Source organism: Mustela lutreola, chromosome 1, assembly GCF_030435805.1.
Source record: "Mustela lutreola isolate mMusLut2 chromosome 1, mMusLut2.pri, whole genome shotgun sequence".
Classification (NCBI taxonomy): Eukaryota; Metazoa; Chordata; class Mammalia; order Carnivora; family Mustelidae; genus Mustela; species Mustela lutreola.
In genome coordinates this window covers 88,244,186-88,266,572 of record NC_081290.1, presented here as the reverse complement: position 1 = coordinate 88,266,572, position 22,387 = coordinate 88,244,186, and the positions used below count along the sequence as shown (strand labels likewise).

The 22,387-nt window shown below is 34.2% G+C and overlaps 1 protein-coding gene across 7 annotated transcripts in view; it reads left to right on the top strand.

Moving 5' to 3' along the window:
• BLTP1 (bridge-like lipid transfer protein family member 1) overlaps positions 1-22,387 on the top strand; it is a 223,529-nt gene that overhangs the window by 168,814 nt on the left and 32,328 nt on the right. For 3 of the 7 annotated variants that reach the window (XM_059169027.1, XM_059169028.1, XM_059169026.1), the window contains 15 exons: positions 2,960-3,019; positions 4,972-5,198; positions 5,931-6,131; positions 6,326-6,456; positions 7,883-8,006; positions 10,530-10,639; positions 11,326-11,416; positions 11,974-12,036; positions 14,343-14,596; positions 15,146-15,361; positions 16,580-16,760; positions 17,287-17,488; positions 19,194-19,355; positions 20,767-20,906; positions 21,982-22,183. In XM_059169027.1, coding sequence (XP_059025010.1) covers positions 2,960-3,019; positions 4,972-5,198; positions 5,931-6,131; positions 6,326-6,456; positions 7,883-8,006; positions 10,530-10,639; positions 11,326-11,416; positions 11,974-12,036; positions 14,343-14,596; positions 15,146-15,361; positions 16,580-16,760; positions 17,287-17,488; positions 19,194-19,355; positions 20,767-20,906; positions 21,982-22,183 — 2,364 coding nt within the window. The remainder of the gene's footprint in view (positions 1-2,959; positions 3,020-4,971; positions 5,199-5,930; positions 6,132-6,325; positions 6,457-7,882; positions 8,007-10,529; positions 10,640-11,325; positions 11,417-11,973; positions 12,037-14,342; positions 14,597-15,145; positions 15,362-16,579; positions 16,761-17,286; positions 17,489-19,193; positions 19,356-20,766; positions 20,907-21,981; positions 22,184-22,387) is intronic. The other 4 variants (XM_059169030.1, XM_059169029.1, XM_059169031.1 and 1 more) reach the window with 4 other exon arrangements.

Genomic DNA, 22,387 nt, shown 5'->3' with positions numbered 1-22,387 from the left:
CTTCTCCATTGGAAGAAAATTTTCTTCCCAGTTCTGGATCTTCTTTAAAGAACAAGAAAACTTTTCATAATTTTTATATCAAAACTTGAAGTTTTGGCATTTCATTTTGACTAAAACCTAGATAAAATTATGGGTGAAATTCTGTTGTGACGGCTTCTCACTTAAATAATCCATAGGTAAAATAGTGGAATTTCTGTGAAATTCAAGTAACTTCAAGTTACTAGGAGGACTTGATATCAAAGTACTTATGCTTAAAATTCATAAGAAGAAAAACAGCCTTCATCAGAAATCTTTACAAATAAGCTTCTATACAGTTGTTACATATATTTTTAAAAGTCACTAATAACTTTTGTGTCTTTTTTTTCATAAAATAAAGTTAAATTACTGATTTCTAGTAAGATGATATCTTTACCTTTTTTATAATCATTAAAATGGATAAATGTATTTGGAAGCAAAGAGAGAATACCATTTCCTTAATAGTTTATTATAAAGGGAAAATGCCTGAGAAATATGCCCCTGAATTAAAATCAAAAACATATATTAAAAAGCTATAAACAATAACTCAGCACCTCAGTGTTTATTATACCAACTAAGTAGAATACTAATATGCTGAAAATTACTTATTTTAGTTTTTGTAGGCAGTGGCTTAACCCACTGAGTTATTAGTGACTTTTAAAAATATATGTAACAACTGTATAGAAGCTTATTTGTAAAGATTTCTGATGAAGGCTGTTTTTCTTCTTATGAATTTTAAGCATAAATGACTTGTCTTTATGACATGCTTTTTGTTTGGTGTCTTGGGAAGGAAGCAGAAGAGTTGAGTATTTGTTTTATTGACACAAATATTCTAAATTATAACAGGGGATGGGGCGCCTGGGTGGCTCAGTGGGTTAAGCCACTGCCTTCTGCTCAGGTCATGATCTCAGGGTCCTGGGATCGAGTCTCGCATTGGGCTCTCTGCTCAGCAGGGAGCCTGCTTCCTCCTCTCTCTCTCTCTGCCTGCCTCTCTGCCTGCTTGTGATTTCTCTGTCAAATAAAAAAAAAAAAAAATCTTAAAAAAAAATAAATTATAACAGGGGCAAAATAGTTTTTTATTAGTAATAATAAATAGAACAGAAATGACATTAAGTATTTTCAGAAATGTTTGAATTAGGGTAGAGAAACAACGAACAGTAGAGTTATGCTATAGGATTTTTTTTTTTAACAGATCATTTTAAAATCAGGCCCTAGGAAAAAAGGTGATCTAGGTGAAATGCCTCTATAGGAGGATAATGTTTTCTAGGAAGTGCAGTAAAAATTAGAAAAATTTGTATGTAGGATTCAAAGGACCATGTAAGTAGATAGAAAAGATCAGACTCTTCACTAACATTCATTTATAAAAATTATATAAACCATTAAAGTTTGAAACTGTAGTATTGGGGGGGGGCGGTAAAGGAGATGTTTGAAAGCCTTAAGCTCTCTGTTAACACCTGGGGGAACATGAGATTAAAAAAGCAGGAAAATTGCCCTCCTGGATTCAGATTAATGGTTGATCCAACTCAGCATTCTGTCTCTGACTCAGAGACCATAGGCAAAACAGGGAAGAGCCTCACTGATTTCCTTCTCCTCACTTTGAAGATTTGGATCTACTCCCCCCAAATCTTAAAATTCCTTTTTAATTTATCATGGCTCTGTAATATATGAATTTATGTAATTTTTTAAAAATTAATTTTTAAAAATTCTCTAAAAATTCTTGGGATTGAAAGTCCTAGAAGTTTTCTATCCTTTTTTTTTTTTTTTTTTTTTACTAGCTTTCATTTGGCCTCCATTATGTTACTCAAATTTCAGAAGGTTTTCTTTTCATTACAGCATTCTTAGATTTGAAAGAGTTACCTAAGTCCTTTTTGTTCTGATTTATAACCATGACTTTAAAGGTTAATTAGGCAATCTTTTACCCTAAGACAAGACATTGTTCTCTCAAATTCTGTAATTTGTATGTGAAGCACAGGTACCATATGGTTAAAAAATATAATTTAGATTTTAAAGATATTGGCACTATCTTTTAAAAACCTACAAAATAGATACTGTCACTTAATAGACTGTTTCTCTCAAAATAAGCTAGAGTATTTCTGCAACTCAGATTTGAGTAACATTTGAATGGCAACTTAAGTTACAGAATGAATTGTAAAAGGACATTTCATTTAAGATTTATGACTGTCAGGTTTAGACTGAAATTTTGTTTCTATGAAGGATTACTGAGAAAGAGTCTTAATCCTGTCCTTAGGCTTCACTTTTTGAAAAGTTGTCTCAAAGATGGTATGCCCCTTTACTGTTTGAAATTGTTGATTTAGTTCACCTCTTTTTTTTCTTTTTCTTCTTTCTTTTTTTTTTTTTTAAGTTGAAGTTATCAGATTAAAGCTAAGTGGTAGTAAATTTTTCAGAGTTAAAATTAGATGAGTTCTGGGGATAGGTCAATGACTTTAGGAGCTTAATTGTTATGAGACTGACATCATGGCAGTCAGTCATTTTTTTTCCTCATAAAATGATCCATGGAAAGACAAGGCTAATAAATCATGTCTGTGACCTAAATGTGGAAGTTCTTATTAACAGAAAATTATTTTTAAACCATTTGCTTTCTCAAAGTGCCATTCACAGGATGGCACAAATTGTCATAGCATCTGGAAACTAGTTTCAGAGTCAGTCAGGTATTGTTACATGCAGAATGTAAAGATAAAGCTGCAGTTAAATTCTTAAAAGCATAAAATAAAAAAATGTTGAGATACAGAATATTACAAGACATCTAAGGTAGATGTTTCATGTTTCATTCTACAGTTTAGAAATTGAGGCCTAAAGAAGCTAGTGATCCTATTTATATTTAGATAATAATCTTTGGTATTACAGTACAGTATTTAATTATAAAATAGTATTTAATCACAAGCATAATTTTATTGAAAACTATTTTTGGGGTGATTTTATGCAGGTGTAGTTCCAGATGGCACCTATGAAGTATGTTCTAGGACTACAGGACAGGCAGCTGCTGGTAAGTTCATGACTGGTATTACCTTTTTTACATAAATAAGTTAGATTTTGCTTTTTTATACCTATATATGTAAGTATACATATATACACACATAAAGCCTTTATATTAACATTGAGTCTTTAATTCTGGTGTTCCTTGATTTTAAAAAACCATTTTTATAGTAATATTAGCATATTTTTATCTATTTAACAATCATTTATTAGATACTTGCTGATATACTGCAAAAAGTTTTAGGAAAGACAAAGACAGGATATACTTTTCTACTCTATAAATTTGATTTATAATGTAGTTGAGGCTCTGCAGTGTGACTAAGCTATAAGTGGTAAGTTCAATAAAATATGAAATTCTAATTGCTTCTGAAATCTGATGAGGAAAGAGAAAAATTTCAAATTTTGAGGGATACTAGGATTAGAGACAAAAGAGGCAGAGAGAGAGGCAGAGTCAGAGGGAGAAGCAGGCTCCCCACAGAGCAGGGAGCACAAAGGCAGGATTGATCCCAGGACCCTGGGATTAGGACCTGAACCAAAGGCAGACACTTAACCAACTGAGCTACTCAGGTGGTGCAGAGAAAGCTTCTTTTAATATTTAACAAGTATTTGAACAGGGACTTGACAGACAAAATTGTTTCTGAAGCAAAAACTGGAAGGGTATGGGTCAGAAAATTCAGGCCGACAGAATATTAGTTATGCTGTGAAACCAGTGTCTAGTCAGAATTGTCCAGACTGGGTAGACAGAGTTATGTGAAAAGTAATATGGGAAAAATATTAAAGGATAATAAGGAGTCTGAACTTAATTTGGTAGAAAGTGGGAGAGCTACTGAATTTTTGTGAGCAAGAAAGCAGACACTTTCAAGGATTAGAAAGGAAAAAAAGATCTTAGGAAACTGGTTAGGAGATAACTCCAGAAGTTATAACCTGTCTCGACTAAGATGAGATAGTACAATTTACATTTTTATTGATTTTATTTGGTAAAGGTAAAGAGTAAGGGTGAGCTAAAGGGAGCTACATCCTCAAAATGTCTGTGCGAGTAGAAGCTGATTAAAGTTAGTAGAATTCCTTTCTCTCCTTACTATTTCTTGTTATCCTCCCCAAACCTAGCCTTGGTGCTCATCCTAAGTAACTTGCCTCAGAAAATAGCAAGGCCAACAGTCCCACTGATGGAGAACTGAAAAGATTAGGAAATTTCCAGGAGTAATGTTAGAAGAAATGGGTGATAACTGAGGTAAACGCATATGTATTTGGAGAAAGGTCATGTAAAAGTCATTGTCAGAACTCTGGTTTTTAAGTGACAACCCATGAAAACCATCTTAACCGAAAGGGAGAGTTTATTAAAAGGATACATGCAGATCACAGTTAAGCTTCGAAATGGCTATCTCAGTGAAGATAAGGAACAGGTCAGTTCAGAGGCCCTCAGAAACTCCTGGATCCAAGATTTCGACTGCCACCAGGGCTTTCTTCTTTGCTCCTCTCTGGCTGCTTCATTTTCTTCATACTACTGACTTCCTCCTTACACATGCCAGAAGATATGGCTGCCCATAGCCCATGAGCCTCATTCCCCCTCCCTCAAGCACTAGAGAAGGGATCATTTTTTTTTTTTTCCTGAAGTCCAGAGAAGGGTTTTTAGATTTCCAACTTTGACTCTCACCTGGCTTACTTATCTAATTCTGGCTAATAAGTGAGGGTCATGGAAATTCCCATTATAGCCATGGGAGGGTAGATCAGTTCAGGAGTGGGGGGAAGAGGGAATCCATTGTTCGCAGGAGAAAGAAGGGTGCTGCACAGAGGAAACAAAGGTGCACACTCTGCAGAGGGAAATCAATCCCAGACCTAGTTGTGGAGAAATTAGTTATTAAATAAGACCATCATCCATTTTATTCCTGAAATATAGATTGATTTAAATATCTGAACTCAATCAAGACTTACCAAAAATGCCACTTCTCTTTATTTAAACAGAAAGTAGTAGTGCTGGAACGTGGACACTCAATGTTTTATGGAAGATGTGTGGGATCGATGTCCATATGGATCCTAACATTGGCAAAAGACTTAATGCTCTGGGCAATACCCTTACGACACTGACAGGAGAGGAGGACATAGATGACATTGCTGATCTAAATTCAGTGAACATAGCTGACCTGTCAGATGAGGATGAAGTTGATACTATGTCTCCCACCATCCATACTGTAAGTAAACTCACTGTTAGACTTTTCTGGACTATCCTTTACCCTGAGACAGGGAAAAGATTGACTTAATGTTATTTATTATATTGTAGTTGATAATTGTAGAGGAAAGAAGAGAGTGATGGTTTCCTGTGTCTATATTTTGTAATTTTTTAAAATTTCATAATATTATCTTTTTATTGATACTTTTCTTATTAGCTGTCAAAAGACTTGTGCCTTAACCTATAGGTAATGTACTAACGTAAAAACAAAGTGAAAGCAAACCTATAGAGACAGACAGTGCGTTAGTGGTTGCTGAGGGCTGGGGGAATTGGGGATGGGGAATGGAGAAAGATTGCTGTTAGTTATGAGCTTTCATTTGGGGGTGGGTGGTGAAAATGTTCTAAACAGATTGTAGTGACAGTTGTACAACTGTGAATATACTCAAAACCAATAAATTGTTCATTTTAAATGGGTGAATTTTATGGCATGTGGATTATATCTCAATAAAGATGCTAAAAAATGAATCTGAAAAGCAAAGTGCTTGTACACAAAATATACATTTAAAAAATGTATTTCCCTCTGTACTGTATGTTTTATAGTATAAATTATTTGGTAGTTTAAAAGCAAGTTACTCTCGGCTTTTATTCTGGTATTGGTTTAAACATTTTTAAAATATCTTTTAACTGTTTCCTGAAATAGTCCTGTTCTTAGAAAGAAATTTTTTAAAAATTAATGTTACTGTTTATTATTTAGAGTTCAGATGGAAGTTCAGTAAGTGGAGATGGCCACAAGCTCACCTTTGGGCAGCGACTTGTAAATCACCTTCTAGGCCTGACGCCCCCAAATCAGCGCCATTCTGTTCCTGCAGAGTATCTGTGTGACCCAGAGATGTGGGGCTCCCCTCAGTCTAGCCAGTCCCATTTGAGAGCATGCAGAGCTCACTCATGGGGAAATGTAGGTAGCAGCTACATAGATTCCTTGTGAAAATGAAGGGATTTGAATCACTGGAGAATTCTAATCATCTTACTTGATATAGATGGCTTTGATTCTTGCATGCTTCCTTTGATTTAAGGTGTTATTCTTGTGATAGTATAGATTTGCGGTGTGACCTGAAAGTGGTATTAACAGACATGCTTTTGATTTTTCAGGAAGCTGTAGACTATCGAAGACAAGGAGCATCTTGTAGCCAGCCAGGAGAACTTAGAGGAAGAAAAATTATGAAGCGTATAGTCGATATCAGAGAACTGAATGAACAGGCCAAAGTAATAGATGATCTTAAGTATGTGTAATGATTTTTATTATAATATAATATTTTTAATAATGGAATCATAGAATTTTAAATAGGGAGAAAACTGGATTTGGGCCAGTATACCCCCCTTAATTTATAAATGAGATCACCAAGGTCCAGTAGAGTTTGATAATTTGCCTGAGATCATACATTCATTACTGATGAAGTTAGGTGTGAGGTTCTGTCCAGCTCTCATCACAACTCCCCATTTCTGAGCAGTTTAATGACAGACTATGTATCATATATACATATCTCTACATATGCGTATATATCTATATATACCTTCACATATGTATATTAATATATGTGTTAGTCTTGCTAACATTGGTATTTCTGGAATGTAAATTTTTTTTTTAATGTTCAGTTAACCAACATACAGTGCATCATTAGTTTTGAATGTAGTGTTTAACAATTCCTTAGTTGCATATAATACCCAATGCTCATCACAACACGTGTCTGGAATTTAAATTTTTAAGGAAGGAAACAAATTTAGCATTTTTTAAGTACCAATTGTGAATCTGACATGTTATTTTAATATAATCCTCACAAGATTTCTGTGAGATTAGATGGCATTATCCGAACTTTATAGGTGAGAAAACTGGCTCAGAGAGGTTAAAGAAGTGGTATTTGAACTTGTGTGTGTCTGAAGTTAAAGTTCATGTTTTTGTTTTTTTGTTTTTTTTTTTTTTTTGCCTGCTTGTATTAACAATTCTCTAAAACTGAGATGGATATAAGATGAGTAGGGAGGTCGGGAGTAGGTGGTGGTAATATTTTTTTCTTTATCTATTGCCTACTGCATATTATTGATTAAATAATACTTGCTCTAGAAGACAAAGTATCCTAATCATCAAACTTCGAAATTTTTGTTTTCCCAAAAGGTGATAGTCATGCCTATCTTTTCTGATCTTCATATACCACCTGTGTCTGTGGTTTTTGCATTCAGGAACTCTAAACAATAATGTGCATTTTGTACAATGAAAGGTATTACCTAAAAAATGATCTGTAAATTAATTATGATAGAGCGATTCACATTTTCCTGTTGAGTTACATTGCAGTGTGAGTTTTGCTCTTGGGGGTTAAAAGTGACTTGTAGCAAAATATACATCCTCCCTTTAAATTTTACCTGAGGCTTAAATATATGTATAATTTTACATTCAGACATTATTCTGCAGAGTGAGTCCATAGCTTTCATGAGATTGTCACAGAGGCTATTAATGCGGAAGTGGGAAAGAGCTGTTTCCTAAAATATTAGAGAGCTTTTTAACAGTTTACTAGGTATGAGTGTTAACTTTAAGGATTTTGGCCTGTCCATATATCTTTGATATTCTGAAAGTGAAAGAATTAAAAGGGAGCAAATATAAATCAGTCTTACTCTGTCACCCCTTTACACTAATTGCGGTATTTATTTTGCATCCAGAAAATTAGGTGCAAGTGAAGGAACCATAAACCAAGAAATTCAGCGTTATCAACAGTTAGAATCTGTTGCTGTGAATGATATTCGAAGAGATGTTCGTAAGAAATTACGGAGGTCCAGTATGCGAGTGAGTAAACATTTAAGAAGAATTTTATTATTAGAGTAGACCGTTCTTTTATTTTTCACTTTATGAAACTTTGTGACCATACTTAAGTTCTCTTTCGTTCTCCATTTCTAGTGATAATACCACTTGATTTGTACATTCCATATCTACTAGGTACTAGGTGTTATTTAAAGCACTTTACATTTAACAACCCATTAAATTTTACAATAGCCAAAGGAAGTAGCATGTATTATTTCCCCGTTTTAAAAATGAGGATGCTAAGGAGTGCCTGGGTGGCTCAGTGGGTTAAAGCCTCTGCCTTCGGCTCAGGTCATGATCCCGGGGTCCTGGGATCGAACCCCGTGTCAGGCTCTCTGCTCTGCAGGGAGCCTGCTTCCCCCCCTCTCTTTCTCTACCTGCCTCTCTGCCTACTTTTGATCTCTCTCTTTCTCAAATAAATAAAATCTTAAAAAAAAAAAAAAAATAAGGATGCTGAGACAGCAGCCAAGTAATTTGACGAAGGTTATACAGTCATTAACCTTGGCAGAGCCAAGATTAAACCCAAACAGTGGGACTCTGCAGTCTGTCCTTAGCCACTACTTTTTATCCACCTTTCATAAAACCGTAATGTCTTTTTAGTGTCTTACTCAAATATGAGTCTTTTGACATGTCCATTCTACTCCCGTCCCATTTTCCACAGCTGACTTTACCTGTTAGCCACTCTGTACTCTCAGCACTTCATTCTCTTTTCTATGCACATTTAGTTGTGCTAACTAGAATATGAGTCTCTTAAACAACAAGTTATTTATCTTTGACTCCATTTCCTACCACATTTTTTTGGTCCAATTGCTGAATAAGTCCAGTTGCTGAGTAAGTGAAATAAGTATGTAGATAGATATACTATAAACATATAGTAGAAAATAATTCTAAAATGTATTCAAATGAAGGTAGGTTGCCTTGGGTCAAGGTGGTCTTGTTAGTGGAAAAACTACTTTTTTCAGAAGAGGTAGGTTCTTAACTCTTTTTTTTTTTTTTAATAATCAGCAGAATCCTTCATTTTTTAGTGGCACCTTAATACATAAAAAGCATTAAATCAGAGTTGCTAGGACCAGAAGAAGAGGGGAAAGTTTGCAGGGATTCAGGGTTTATTGGCTTGACCTTTCTTGACCACCCCGAACTCCCAGACATCCTAGTTTGAAAACTGTTCTAAATTATTTATTCAAATTGAAGATAAAATCCAGTTTAAGTTATTCATCACTGGCTTCTGATGGTAATAAATGGATAGTGATGATCTGTAATGCATAAGTCTTTGTTTAAAATTTTTGCTACTGTATACCTAACAATCATAAAATAAAAGTAAAGTACTGCTTATGCACTATTTATAAGGTAGTTTATATTTGGTAATTGACTGTTAAAAATAAAACTATGTAGAGAGATTTAGGGAAATTCTTGAACTTTTATCAGTGTTCTTAGCATATATCTCATCTGTCTTCCCCCCCTCACTTCCTCCTCAGTCCTCTTGCATTCCACATCTCCATTGTCTTGGATCATTTCAATATCTAGATCCCAATTACACATTTAGAGATAAGTAGACTGTTGAGGTCACCCCTTCCTTTCCTTTCATATAGTGCTGTGGCAGGCATGCCAGGGGGTGGTACTTAAAATGATCAATCGTTCCCCCACCCCAACTGGTCTCCCCATCCCAGCCTCTCCCTCTCCCCTTCCTGCTCTCCTCCGATCTCCCTTTTACCTCCTCCTGCCACCCAGCTTCTCCCAGAATGTTTCCTTTTAATTCTTTTTTTTTTTTTTTTTGGCCTTCTTCCCTTTGTTTCCTTTCTTCTCAGCTTATTTCTGTACCCTTCATCCTGTTTCCAGTCTTTTTCTTTTCTCTGTCAGGCCAGATGGTGAACCATATTTCCATTGTACAACCCTTCTAATTGACATTAGGACTAAAGAGTGGCCGAGTCCTGCTCTACTTTGATCCATCTATACTGTTAAATGACATTTAAAGACAATTTTTTTATAAAGATTTTGTTTATTTATTCAACAGAGAGAGATCACAAGTAGGCAGAGAGGCAGACAGAGAGAGAGGGGGAAGCAGGCTCCCTGCTGAGCAGAGAGCCCAATGTGGGGCTCGATCTCATGTTTTGTTTTTTAATGAGATGCTAAAGATTAAGGAATGGGATACCAAAAATTTAATCCTTCGATAAGGTAAGTATTTAGAAATATTTAATGTCAGTAAAAAATTTACTGACATTTGTTAGACTTTTATAAAGTCTAGGGACTTTTTAAAAAAAGAATGCTAATGTTCAGTAACTTCATATTTTTCTTCCAGTTCCAGGACCCTGGGAGCATTACCTGAGCTGAAGGCAGAGGCTTTATTTAATCCACTGAGCCACCTAGGCTCCCCTAAAGACAAATTTAAAGTAGCATGTTATTGACCTGGGGAAAATATACTATTTTGTTGAATAGAATATTTTACCTATAGTCAGATACTATGACAATAAGCAACTGTCTAAAGTCACTCTTCCTCTCCCATTTCATTAGGCTGCTTCTCTAAAGGATAAGTGGGGTTTGGGTTACAAACCAAGTTATAGCCGTTCTAAAAGCATTTCTGCTTCTGGAAGACCTCCTCTTAAACGAATGGAAAGGGCAAGGTAATACCTATTTTCATCCACTGAAACAAGTAATAAAATTACTGACTCCTTTATGTAGATCCACTAATTTATTGTGTTCTGCTTGGGGAAATTACATAATTAAGGGAGCAAAAATTAATCTTATTAGTCAAATATCGGTAATAATGGATACTATCCAACTAAAAAATTTATTTGAGGAATTCTTCTAGTGTATGTATACTGCAATCACTGTGTGCTTTTTAGAAAAGAAGTACATTGCTATTTAGACAAGTTTATGTGTAAACTTTTGGACTATTCAAAGAAATGAGTGTGTGCAGATGAGTAACTGCTGCTATAAATTTACCATTTTAGAAGAGATGTGACTACATACATATTTAGCATATGAAAAAATGGAAATTCTACAGATTAAAGAAAAATACTGTCTTACTAATAAATGAGCATTTAAAGTAAGAACTATATTTTTTTTAATATGCTTTAGTTTCAGAAAACCTCATGTTAATCAAAACGTTCAGTTTTGTTTTGTTTTTTAATGAGATGCTAAAGATTAAGGAATGGGATACCAAAAATTTAATCCTTGGATAAGGTAAAATTTTAGAAATATTTAATGTCAGTAAAAAATTTACTGACATTTGTTAGACTTTTATAAAGTCTAGGGACTTTTTAAAAAAAGAATGCTAATGTTTAGTAACTTTGTATTTTTCTTCCAGTTCTCGAATAGGAGAAACTGAGGAGCTCCCTGAAATCCGTGTGGATGCAGCATCTCCCGGGCCCAGAGTAACTTTCAATATCCAAGATACAGTAAGAGAGATACTATTTGTTAGAGATACACAGTGTTAAATAATTTTTAGTAATTACAAAATTACAGTAGTTACAGTTTCAAAATATGGATTCCTACCTACAGTGAAAGTGCCAGTTGTGATGGGTGAAGTGTCTTTAAATTACCAAACAGCAAGACACTGCCGCTATGCTAGCATTTAAGAGCCATGCTGCTCATGTTAGTGTTTCGCACCTAGAATAAAGATTCCATACTGCTTGATCTTAGGTAGAAAGACTTAGTTGAATAATTTTCCTTTCAAGTATGAAACCATATTAAACTAGGTCTTTCATACAAGTGTAAATGTGGAATGTTTATACTTTATCTATTTATCTTATTATGTATTTTAGTTCAGAATATATAGAGATAATAGCAGAAACCAGAAGTTAGAAGGTCGGCTTAAAAGTTATATTTAATTTTGTATATGTTAAAATTTATGTTAACATGTTTGTTTTGTTTTTTGAATGTTTGTTTGCTTTTAAACCATTGTTTTTTTAATTTTTCATGAGTTTTTATATATTTTCTTATTATTTTAATTAAGTTGAAAAAAACAATATGGGGAAGTACGCCACAATCCAGCTGTCCTGGGGAAGGGTATTTTCAGGTACTTATTAAGAACAACATAAATCTTGCTTTAAAACTAATTAGCTACCCTGAAAATCTGCTTTCAAAATGTCTTCCTTTCATTTTATACTAAACTCAAACCTCAAAAATATTTTACATAAAGCTTCAAGATTGAATTCTTTTTCATCATGTATATTTTATAAGCTCTTGCATGAAAACATTTCTTGCAGAAAACATTTTAGTTCTGTATTTATTTAGTTCTGTATAATATTAATTACTGAATCTCCAGAATTACTAAATCAGCTTACCAAATTAACCAAATCATAAAACTGCTATTTATTAGTTATTTGCTAATCCCTAAGTGAATCTGTTTTCCCTACATTCAATGACAAAATTAATCTTTTCTTTAAAAAAATTTTTAACTAATTGAAACTAGAATCAAACTTCTCTCAGAACAACAAATTAATCATTGAATGCTATTTCTTTGGAGTCACTGTGTACATATAAAAAAAGCATACATTTATTTTAAAAATCCATTTAAAAATTATGTTCAAAACAGTATGGCAAATGTGCCACCCAAGGACTTAAAGTTGAATTAACATTTTTATGAACCATATATTTTCCCTGAATATAAGTCATGAAAGTAAAATTAAATTTTAAAAATATATCCGTACACTCGGTATATAAATCTTTGTCTAGAAATTTTCCATCAAGTTACATTAAAAAGTGGCACTTATTTCTCATACATTTTGTTTCCCTGCCCTCTTAAGCTATAGTTTTAGTACATATCCCATCATTACACTGAACTTAGAGTGAATTTTGTTTCAGAACTGTAAGATTATAGGGGTGCCTGAGTGGCTCAGTTAATTAAACGTCTGCCTTCAGCTCGGGTCCTGATCCCAGGGTCCTGGGATTGAACCCCACATTGAGCTACCTGCTCAGCAGGAAGCCTGCTTCTCCCTCTCCCACTCCCCCCTGCTTGTGTTTTCTCTTTCACTATTTCTCTCTCTCTGTCAAATAAATAAAATCTTTAAAAAAAAAAAAAAAGGAACTATGAGATTATGGGGAGATTGATAAACATGTCCTTTTTTTTTTCTAAAAATGAACTTGGAAATAAATCATTTAAAGAATTGAATTGAGGGATTCTCCTAATTTATATTTCCCCATCCATTTTTTTTATTGAGACATGACAATATATCAGTTTCAGGTGTAAAACGAATGATTTATTTGTATGTTTTGAAATGATCAAGTATGTTTTGAAATGACCAAGTAATTCTCAGGCATTAATATTTGAATTGGTTCAAGTCCTATTTTTAAATAGTAATGTAAGCTATTTGTTTAAAAAAATAGCATATAAAAATCCCAAATTATAGAATAGATCATTAAGGCATGGTTAAATGTAAAATAAATGTAAAACAAAGGGATTGCACAGATTCTTACTTTTAAAATATTGAAGATGTTCTGATGAATAATAAAATGTTTTACTTAATTACTAAATAACATATATATTGTAAAAAATAAGGAAAAGCTGAATTCTGCATGTAAGACATTTTTATTATGGTACTCTATTTTTGTGTATCTAATTTTGTTGTATTTAATAGTATCAACAAATTACATTACCTTGCACATAACAATTCACAAAAGCTTATCCCATTTTCAAAGGATATTTGAGCAAGTCTCAAATTGGAAAAACAAATTAGGTCATAGGAAGTTTTGTTATTGTTGTTTTGTTTTGTTTTTTATCTACTTAAATACAGTGGCCTTCTGGTGCAATTCTCAGTGACATAGTGTTTATAATAAACTATTCACCTTAAAAAATAATATTTATAAGTTAGATTCATATCTTTAATTACATAATGATTGACACATCTGTTGTCTACAGCCAAATAGAGATTCTTGGGCGGGGGGGGGGGGACGGGACTCATTTTTAAAAGCTAGCTAGCTATAAAAAGCTTCCAGAAGCATGAAATACTTTCTCAAGGGACACTGCATGCTCTTCCATCACTAATTACTCTCTTGCCCTTCTGATTTACAGTTGATCACATTGTTTGTTTTGTCTCCACAGCATGTTTAACTATGCTTAAAGAATTACACAATATGTACTAATTAACAGGCTGATATGTTTATATAATGTAAAATTTCACTCTGATTTTTAGTATGTCAGTAGTGTGTCTGTCTGTGGTAAGACCTTCCTTCCTTGGTGTGCCATTTCATATGACGGTTCAGGGTGAGGAAATTCAACCCTTGAGAGAATTTTAAATGCTTAAACATATATTTTTTCTTTTTCTTTTTTTAAGTAAGAGATGTATAATGTGAACCTGACTCACATCTTCTTTTTACACTCAGTTTCCAGAGGAGACAGAACTGGACCTTTTGTCAGTAACCATCGAAGGACCATCCCATTACTCCGCAAATAGTGAAGGATCATATTCCGTGTTCAGTTCTCCCAAAACTCCAGGAGGCTATTCATCAGGCATTCCTTTCCAGCCTGAAGAGGGCCGACGGGATGACAGTTTGTCTTCTACTAGTGAAGATTCTGAGAAGGATGAAAAGGATGAAGACCATGAGAGGGAAAGGTTTTATATTTACCGGAAACCCTCGTAAGTGGCCTTTTTGTTTTGAGACCCATCGGTAGTATTTCAGAGTCTAGAACTGAGCTTTGCAGAATTATGTGTAACTATTAAATTTTACAGAAAAAAAATCTTAATGTGCCTAGACTAAGAAACTAAATGAGCTAAATGTAATTTAGCTCCATATGACATTATTTTTTTCTTTCCCTATTCTTTGTTCTTTTAATAAAATCAGAAAAATAGCATTTCACAATTTGCAAAAATGAAATCTTATAAATGTAGAATATAGTTCATACATTGACATTCAGACTCCTCAATAGGAATGATTATGCCTGTGTCCTCAGCACCTAGCATGTCAGCTGGCGTGTAATAGTTACTGAGTGTATGGTTGTTGAATAAAATGTGACTCCATCAAACTTTGGGAAAAATTTCAATTAGTATGAGCTAATTGAGTAATATATATGAATTTATAAAATGGTAAAATTTATTTACAGACTATTGCTCACATAACATATTGAGAAATAGTTTGTTGAAAATTCTTCGAATTTAGTAAAATGTAACAGTCAATTCTTTCTCTAGACACACATCTCGTAAAAAAGCAACAGGCTTTGCTGCTGTTCATCAGTTATTTACAGAACGCTGGCCCACAGCTCCAGTCAACCGAAGTCTTAGTGGCACAGCTACAGAGAGAAATATTGACTTTGAACTTGATATACGGGTGGAAATTGATAGTGGAAAATGTGTTCTCCACCCAACTACCCTTCTACAAGAACATGATGATATAAGCTTGAGAAGGTAAGAATTTGGTCAGAAAAGGTACATTTAACTTTATTGCTATATCCCTGAATTACAAACAACTTTTTCACCCATCTCCCAAAATACAGATTTAAAGAGTGGATTTAATCAGAGTTTTAAGTTTGAGTGGTTACTTGTATAACATACTAGTTCCTTAAACAAGTGTATAAAATTTTCTGGCAACTAGAAATGCATTTCTGCTTTAGATTCTAGCAATTTAATTAAAAGAGTTGTGTCTTTGTAATTCTCCTTTAAATAAGCCCAAATTTCTCAGTCTCTGTTCTTGTATTGTGAATATTTCTGTTTTAAAGAACAGTGCAGTACTCAAAGATTTCTTGGTTATTCAGAGTTTTGGTGAATTCAGAAAAAAAGCAAGATTGGGAAACTGGGGACAAAGAAGCCTCAGTATATTGGAATGTAGCTTCACCATTTATCTCCATCATTGAAAAAGTGGTGGTATAAATAGGTTTAAGATTAGATTATTTTTTCTTTGAATTTTTGCCTTTATCTCCTAATCTTGAACTAAAGAAAATAATAATTGAGACAATAGATGGGAAGTGACTAGAGATGTCAATTTAAAAAAGGGGCAGAATGCTGACAACTGTTGAAGCTGGAAGATGGAGCCATAGGGGTTTACAGTTTACCATTCTGTTTACTTTTCGCATGTTTGAAATTTTTCACAATAAAAGATTTTTATGGGCACCTGGCAGGTTCAGTCAGTAGACCATGTGACCTCGAGCTCCATGTTGCGTATAAAGATTACATTTAAAAAATAAAAAAATTTTTTAATGGTTTTTTTCCTAAGGAGGGTTTTATAAAATGAGAAGATAAAAAAGGCACTTAAACAGTTAAATTCCTACAAATGTAGTAGTAATGATAAAAGCATGCTAATTCATTAAAATAGATTGCTGATATTCAACTGATTTTACCTGTGTAAAGGGCAATTTCATTTGGCTCAACCTGATACGTTCATGTGAAACCCCTGTGACCTCAGGAAAGCCTAAAGGTGGCTGCCCTATGTAGTTCCAGAGCATACAACATGAATATCATCCATGCATGGTGTTAGCCAGCTTAGCTACAGGCACTAATGAGCTTTCCTTTTTCAGGTTTATTAATGAAGGATTATATTCCACTTGCTGTATAAGTAAAAGTTTGATTATAAACAAAAGGAGATGATTGCCTTTTTTAAAAAGATAAAAATCATTTTTCTATTTATAGGAGTTATGATAGAAGTTCCAGGAGTTTAGATCAAGACTCTCCTTCAAAAAAGAAGAAGTTTCAAACCAATTATGCTTCTACCACCCATTTAATGACTGGCAAGAAAGTACCATCTTCTCTACAGACCAAGTCTAGTGATTTAGAAACAACAGTATTCTACATTCCTGGAGTTGATGTAAAGGTAAAAACCTTAAAGTCTAGGATTAGATTATTCTTCGCAGTGTTTATTTTCTATCATGTGTGTTCTTCCTTTACCGATTATATTAAAGTGAGACTTTCCAGCATTTTTCTCTGATATAACTATATTCTGAACATAAGAAGATCCAAACTTCAGGTTGCCACTTCTTTTATACAGCTTCTTCATTGAACTTTGTTAGTACGAAGTTACTTTTTTATGCATTGATAATCATATCATTTGTTAAACCTTTCCTTGTCCAACTTAAACAACTGTTTTTTAGATTATAGAGTTATAGACTCCTATAACATTAAGTTAGGAGGAACTTAATATCTGGGATGACTTTTTAAATTTTAAATGAAAAACAGCTAAGAATCTTGCTAGTATCACAGTGTTAACTTGTAATAAACTGGAACTGGGTCTTCTGACCTCTGGATTGGTGTTCTTTCTTCCACATTTTTTTTTTTTACATAATGTTGGTTTTTCTCATCTTCATTATTTTAATTTTGAAAGTTTATTTGTCTTAATACAGTTGCATTACAATTCCAAGACACTAAAGACCGAATCACCCAATGCCTCCAGAGGATCTTCCTTGCCAAGAACGCTCTCTAAAGAGTCCAAGCTGTATGGTATGAAAGATAGTGCACCATCTCCTCCTTCTCCTCCTTTACCTTGCAATGTCCAGAGCAAGACTAACACCTTACTTCCTCCCCAACCCCCACCTATTCCCTCAGGTATTTCAGGAAAATATGCTTTATTTTTAATTTTTTTGGTAACCTTTTAGTCATCACTTACTTGCTCTATTGAGAATTTCTTGCAAATTCACATGTTAAAGAAAAATATCCCATAGACTTGTCAATAACGATGGTATAAAACTCACATATAGAAGTCTGGCCCAACTTTTGGCTATTTCTCAAACTGATACTACCTAGGATATCACTGTTAAAAAAATCTTAATATGCCAAATAGATTATTTATTTAACTTTTTAGATCTATTCACTTAGAAAAAATTTTATATAGTTCATATTTGTGAGTTTTTGATCTAAGTGGAAACATTAAACTTGTACTTTTAAGACAAAGTACATTGGTCTTAACCACATTTATTAATTATCTATTCCTGCATAACAAATGATCCCAAACCTGGTGGCCTATAACCTCAAACACAGTTTGTGGATCAGAAATACAGGAGCAGTTTGGCTGGTGAATCTAACTTGACTTGACAGTCTTTTTTGACATAGCAATCAAGATGTTGGCTAGGCTGTGGTCATCAGAATGCTCAACTGGGCCTGGAAAACCTACTTCCATCACATCCCATTCACATGGTGGGCAAACTGGTACTTTAGTTCCTCCCCATTTGGGCCTGTCCATTGGCTGTTTAAGTGTTCCTATAACAAGGGAACTGACTTCCCTGGAAAGGAGTGATCCAAAAGAGAACATAGCTACTAAAGTTGCATGTCTTTCATGGCTTAGCCTCAGAAGTCACAAACCATCACTTCCACAATATCTTATTGAACATACAGGTCAGCCCTAGTCAGTGTGGGAGAAAACTGTACACGGGCATGAATACCAGGAGGCAAGGGCCACTAAAGCTATTTTGGAATCTGGCTACCACACCACATGAATAATACCTTATATATATAGTAAAATTTCCCCCAAAAAAGGGAACATCAGGCTAAATAAGAATTAGTTCAAAAAGTTTCATTTTAGAGGTGGAATTTGATATATAAATCTTTTAAAATAACTAATAAATGTGATAATAATACATATTTTTTACATCACTTTTGAATTGGCAAGGCACATCTATCTATTCCCATTAAGTATAGGACAGATATTATTATCCCCATTTTATAAATGAGGGAAGTTCAGGTTCATAGAAGTTGAACTGCTTTTCTAGGTTTACAAAACTACTGTATGTTGGGGGTGGAAACCTAAGCCAAAGTTAGCTGAGTCTTAGCTATTATGTTCATTCTACTCACCCAGAAATATTCCCTTTCTGAAGGAAAGAGGGATGGGAGTCATGCAGGGAGGCATTATAAGTAATCTACAAGTTCAGAACTACAGGAACACAGGAAAAGCCTGAAAACAACATTTTTCCTCACTTAACAAAAAATATTGTTAGTCAAATTTCTCTATATCTTCTTAAATGGACAAAATAATGCTAAATGAGACACTAAGCAAATTTTAAACAAAAAATTGAAGCAACATTTGTGACCTAGAGCAAGTAGGAATAACTTGTATTATATGCATCATTAATTATCTTTATATTCTAATATTAATATATCATATTTGTCAATTTGTTATTTTTACTGTGTTCTTATATAGTTTAGGAATAAGATGCTTCACCTGATTAAACTGTCATACATAGTTCTGATTTCTCACAAAATTATTATATGTTGTATGGGAACTATTAAATTCACCTCACATTTATAAATGTTTTAGCCAAAGGAAAAGGAAGTGGAGGAGTAAAAACAGCCAAATTATATGCTTGGGTAGCACTTCAGTCATTGCCAGAAGAAATGGTTATTAGTCCCTGCCTGTTAGATTTTCTGGAAAAAGCTCTGGAAACTATCCCAATTACACCAATTGAAAGGAATTATACAAGTAAGTACCCTCCTTAGTATTTACTTTCCCACCACAATTTTTTTTTTTTTTTTGAGAGAATGCAAGTGCAGTTGGGGAGAGGGTTGTTGCAGAGGGAGTGGGAGAGAGAACCTTAAGCAGGCTCCATGCCCAGTAGAACGCAATGTGGAGCTTGATTTCAGGATTCTGAGATCATGACCTGATCTGAAATCAAGAAGCAGGTGCTGAACTGACTGAGCCACCCCATTGTTCCTGTATCACAAATATTTTTAAAATTCTATTACTTAGAAGGATTTTTAATGATGTTATACATTATGATATAATATATTCAGTGATCAAGACTGTAAAACTGAAAAAGAACTTGAGAAATCTTCTAGTCCTCATTTACAAATAAAATAAATCTTGGTGTGGTCATATGATTTTCCCACGGCCATAGCTAGTTAGAGACAGAATTAACATCCTTAATTCCTACATTGGCTTCCCTCTTGGACTGGAAACTTCTTGAGGGCAAAGTCTTAATTTTCTTTATACAATGTTTGTTATAATAGGAGGGGGATTGGAATTTGGAGAAATGAGCAAGAGGTTTGAATAGGGAAAGATGTGTGGAATGATGGGCTATAGAAGCACATTTCTGTGTGTTTATATCCCTGATCTCAGTAGTAGCATAAGAGAAAGGATCTTTTTTTTTTTTTTTTAAGATTTTATTTATTTGACAGAAAGAGCCAGAGAGCGCAAGTGGTGGGGAATGGCAGAGGGAGAGAGAGAAGGAGAAGCAAGCTCTCCTCTGTGCAGAGAGCCTGATGCAGGACTTGATCCCAGGCCCGGGGGACCATGACCTGAGCCAAAAGCAGACGCTTAACCAACTGAGCCACCGAGGTGTCCCAAGAAAGGATCTTTTGATAAATAGTTTGCCCAGAATGTCTGGCTTGTATAATCTGTTAAGTGTCCAAGTATTGATTTTGGCTCAGGTCATGATCTAGTCGCGAGATGGAGTCCCCCATCAGGATCCATACTGATCTTGGAGTCCGCTTAAGATTCTTTCTCTCCCAATGAAACAAAATGGGATTGGGAGGGAGACAAACCATAAGTGACTCTTAATCTCACAAAACAAACTGAGGGTTGCTGGGGGGAGGGGGGTTGGGAGAAGGGGGGTGGGGTTATGGACATTGGGGAGGGTATGTGCTTTGGTGAGTGCTGTGAAGTGTGTAAACCTGGTGATTCACAGACCTGTACCCCTGGGGATAAAAATATATGTTTATAAAAAATTTTTTTAAAAAATTTTCTCTTCCATCTGCTCCCCCCACCAGTCCCCACCCACCCTGCCACTTGCACACACACACATCTTCTCTTTCTCTTTCTCTCAAATAAATAAATAAATCTTTAAAAAAATAGTTTGCCTTTGCCCTAATAATAAAACTAAATATTTTAACAGCTGTCAGTTCACAAGATGAAGATATGGGACATTTTGAAATACCAGATCCTATGGAAGAATCGACAACATCATTAGTATCATCTTCAACATCTGCTTACTCTTCCTTCCCTGTAGATGTTGTGGTTTATGTACGAGTTCAGGTAGATATACTTCATTTATTCCTTTTTGTTTTAAAGGAAACTGTTTTTCTTAAGTTTATTTGAATATTTCCAGCATTATTTCCCTTAAAGTTTCTTTAACCTTGGCTTCATGGACCTTTAGTATACCTATAATGGCTTAGAGATCACCTGAACCTCTGAGAAGTGTATGGACAATTTTATGTGTGTATTTACTTTTCCACTGAGGAAGTTCATAGATCTTTGGGCTTTCAAAATTTAGATCTTATACTTCTTTGGCAAAAACAAAAATGTATAAGTTAAGCCCTTTTTTATTATGACACCTGTGTTTCTTGCCATTATGGTCCTTTATGGGCAAATATAAAGTGTAATTGAGATGTAAGTCAAACAGTAGTATCTTTGTTAGATTTTTGCTGAGTTAGGGAATTTTTATTTAATATTTTGTTCTAAAATGCAGTCTTACAACTCGCCCTTTGGGAGTATATTAGCACCTGATTGAGCATTTATTAAAGAGGATATGAAAACTACTTGTAACCAAATTTTAGGCTTCAGTTTACCTTCAACTAAAATCTGATAATCTCAAGAATAAAAGAAACACTAATGGTCATCTATTCAAACTATTTTCTACAAAAGCTGTTTGCCCAAAAGGTCTTCAGTAGCGAGTTTCACATTAGCCTTTTGAAGATATGTTGAAAACATGTAATGGGGGAGGGCTTGAGAGTTTATAAAATTTCTGTTATTACCATAGCTTTTAAAAAATTTTAGTATAAAAGGAATTACTTCTTTTCAAAATTTGATTGTGAACAAGTGTAATATGAACATTGACATCTTTAATGTTCTGAATTACCTAAATAATCTAAATATATATCACTCGAGGTGATTCCTAAAATACCATTTTATTAATAAATTTTGGTTGATACATAATGTATCTGTTTGAAAGAGCTAGGACATTAAACACAAAATCCTTTAAAGTCTCAAATAATTTGCTATATGTGGACTGAAATGGAAATTAATTACGTTTTTTGGAATCCAGTGTGAAATTTTTTAACTAGTACCTAGAAACATTTTTTTTTTTTTTTTTGCTTTCTGCACTTTTTAGCCCTCACAGATCAAGTTTAGCTGCTTACCAGTATCCAGAGTAGAATGCATGCTAAAGCTGCCATCCCTGGACTTGGTGTTTTCTTCAAACCGAGGTGAACTGGAGACTTTAGGGACCACGTATCCCACAGAAACTTTATCCCCTGGAGGTAATGCTACTCCAAGTGGAACAAAGACCTCTGCAAGCAAAACTGGAATACCTGGTATAGAAACGCTCTTTTATTCTGCTGGTTGAAAGCCAAATACTAGAATTAGTATGAGTTTCTAAAAAACTAAATTTGGAAAAGGAGAATATATGAGAATTACAGCATTTATAGAAAAATATAGAGAGATCAAAGTTTTTTTAGTATGTTTTGGTACAGGGGAATGGCAGCTGGTTAGCATTATTGGTTGGCTTGAATGTACAC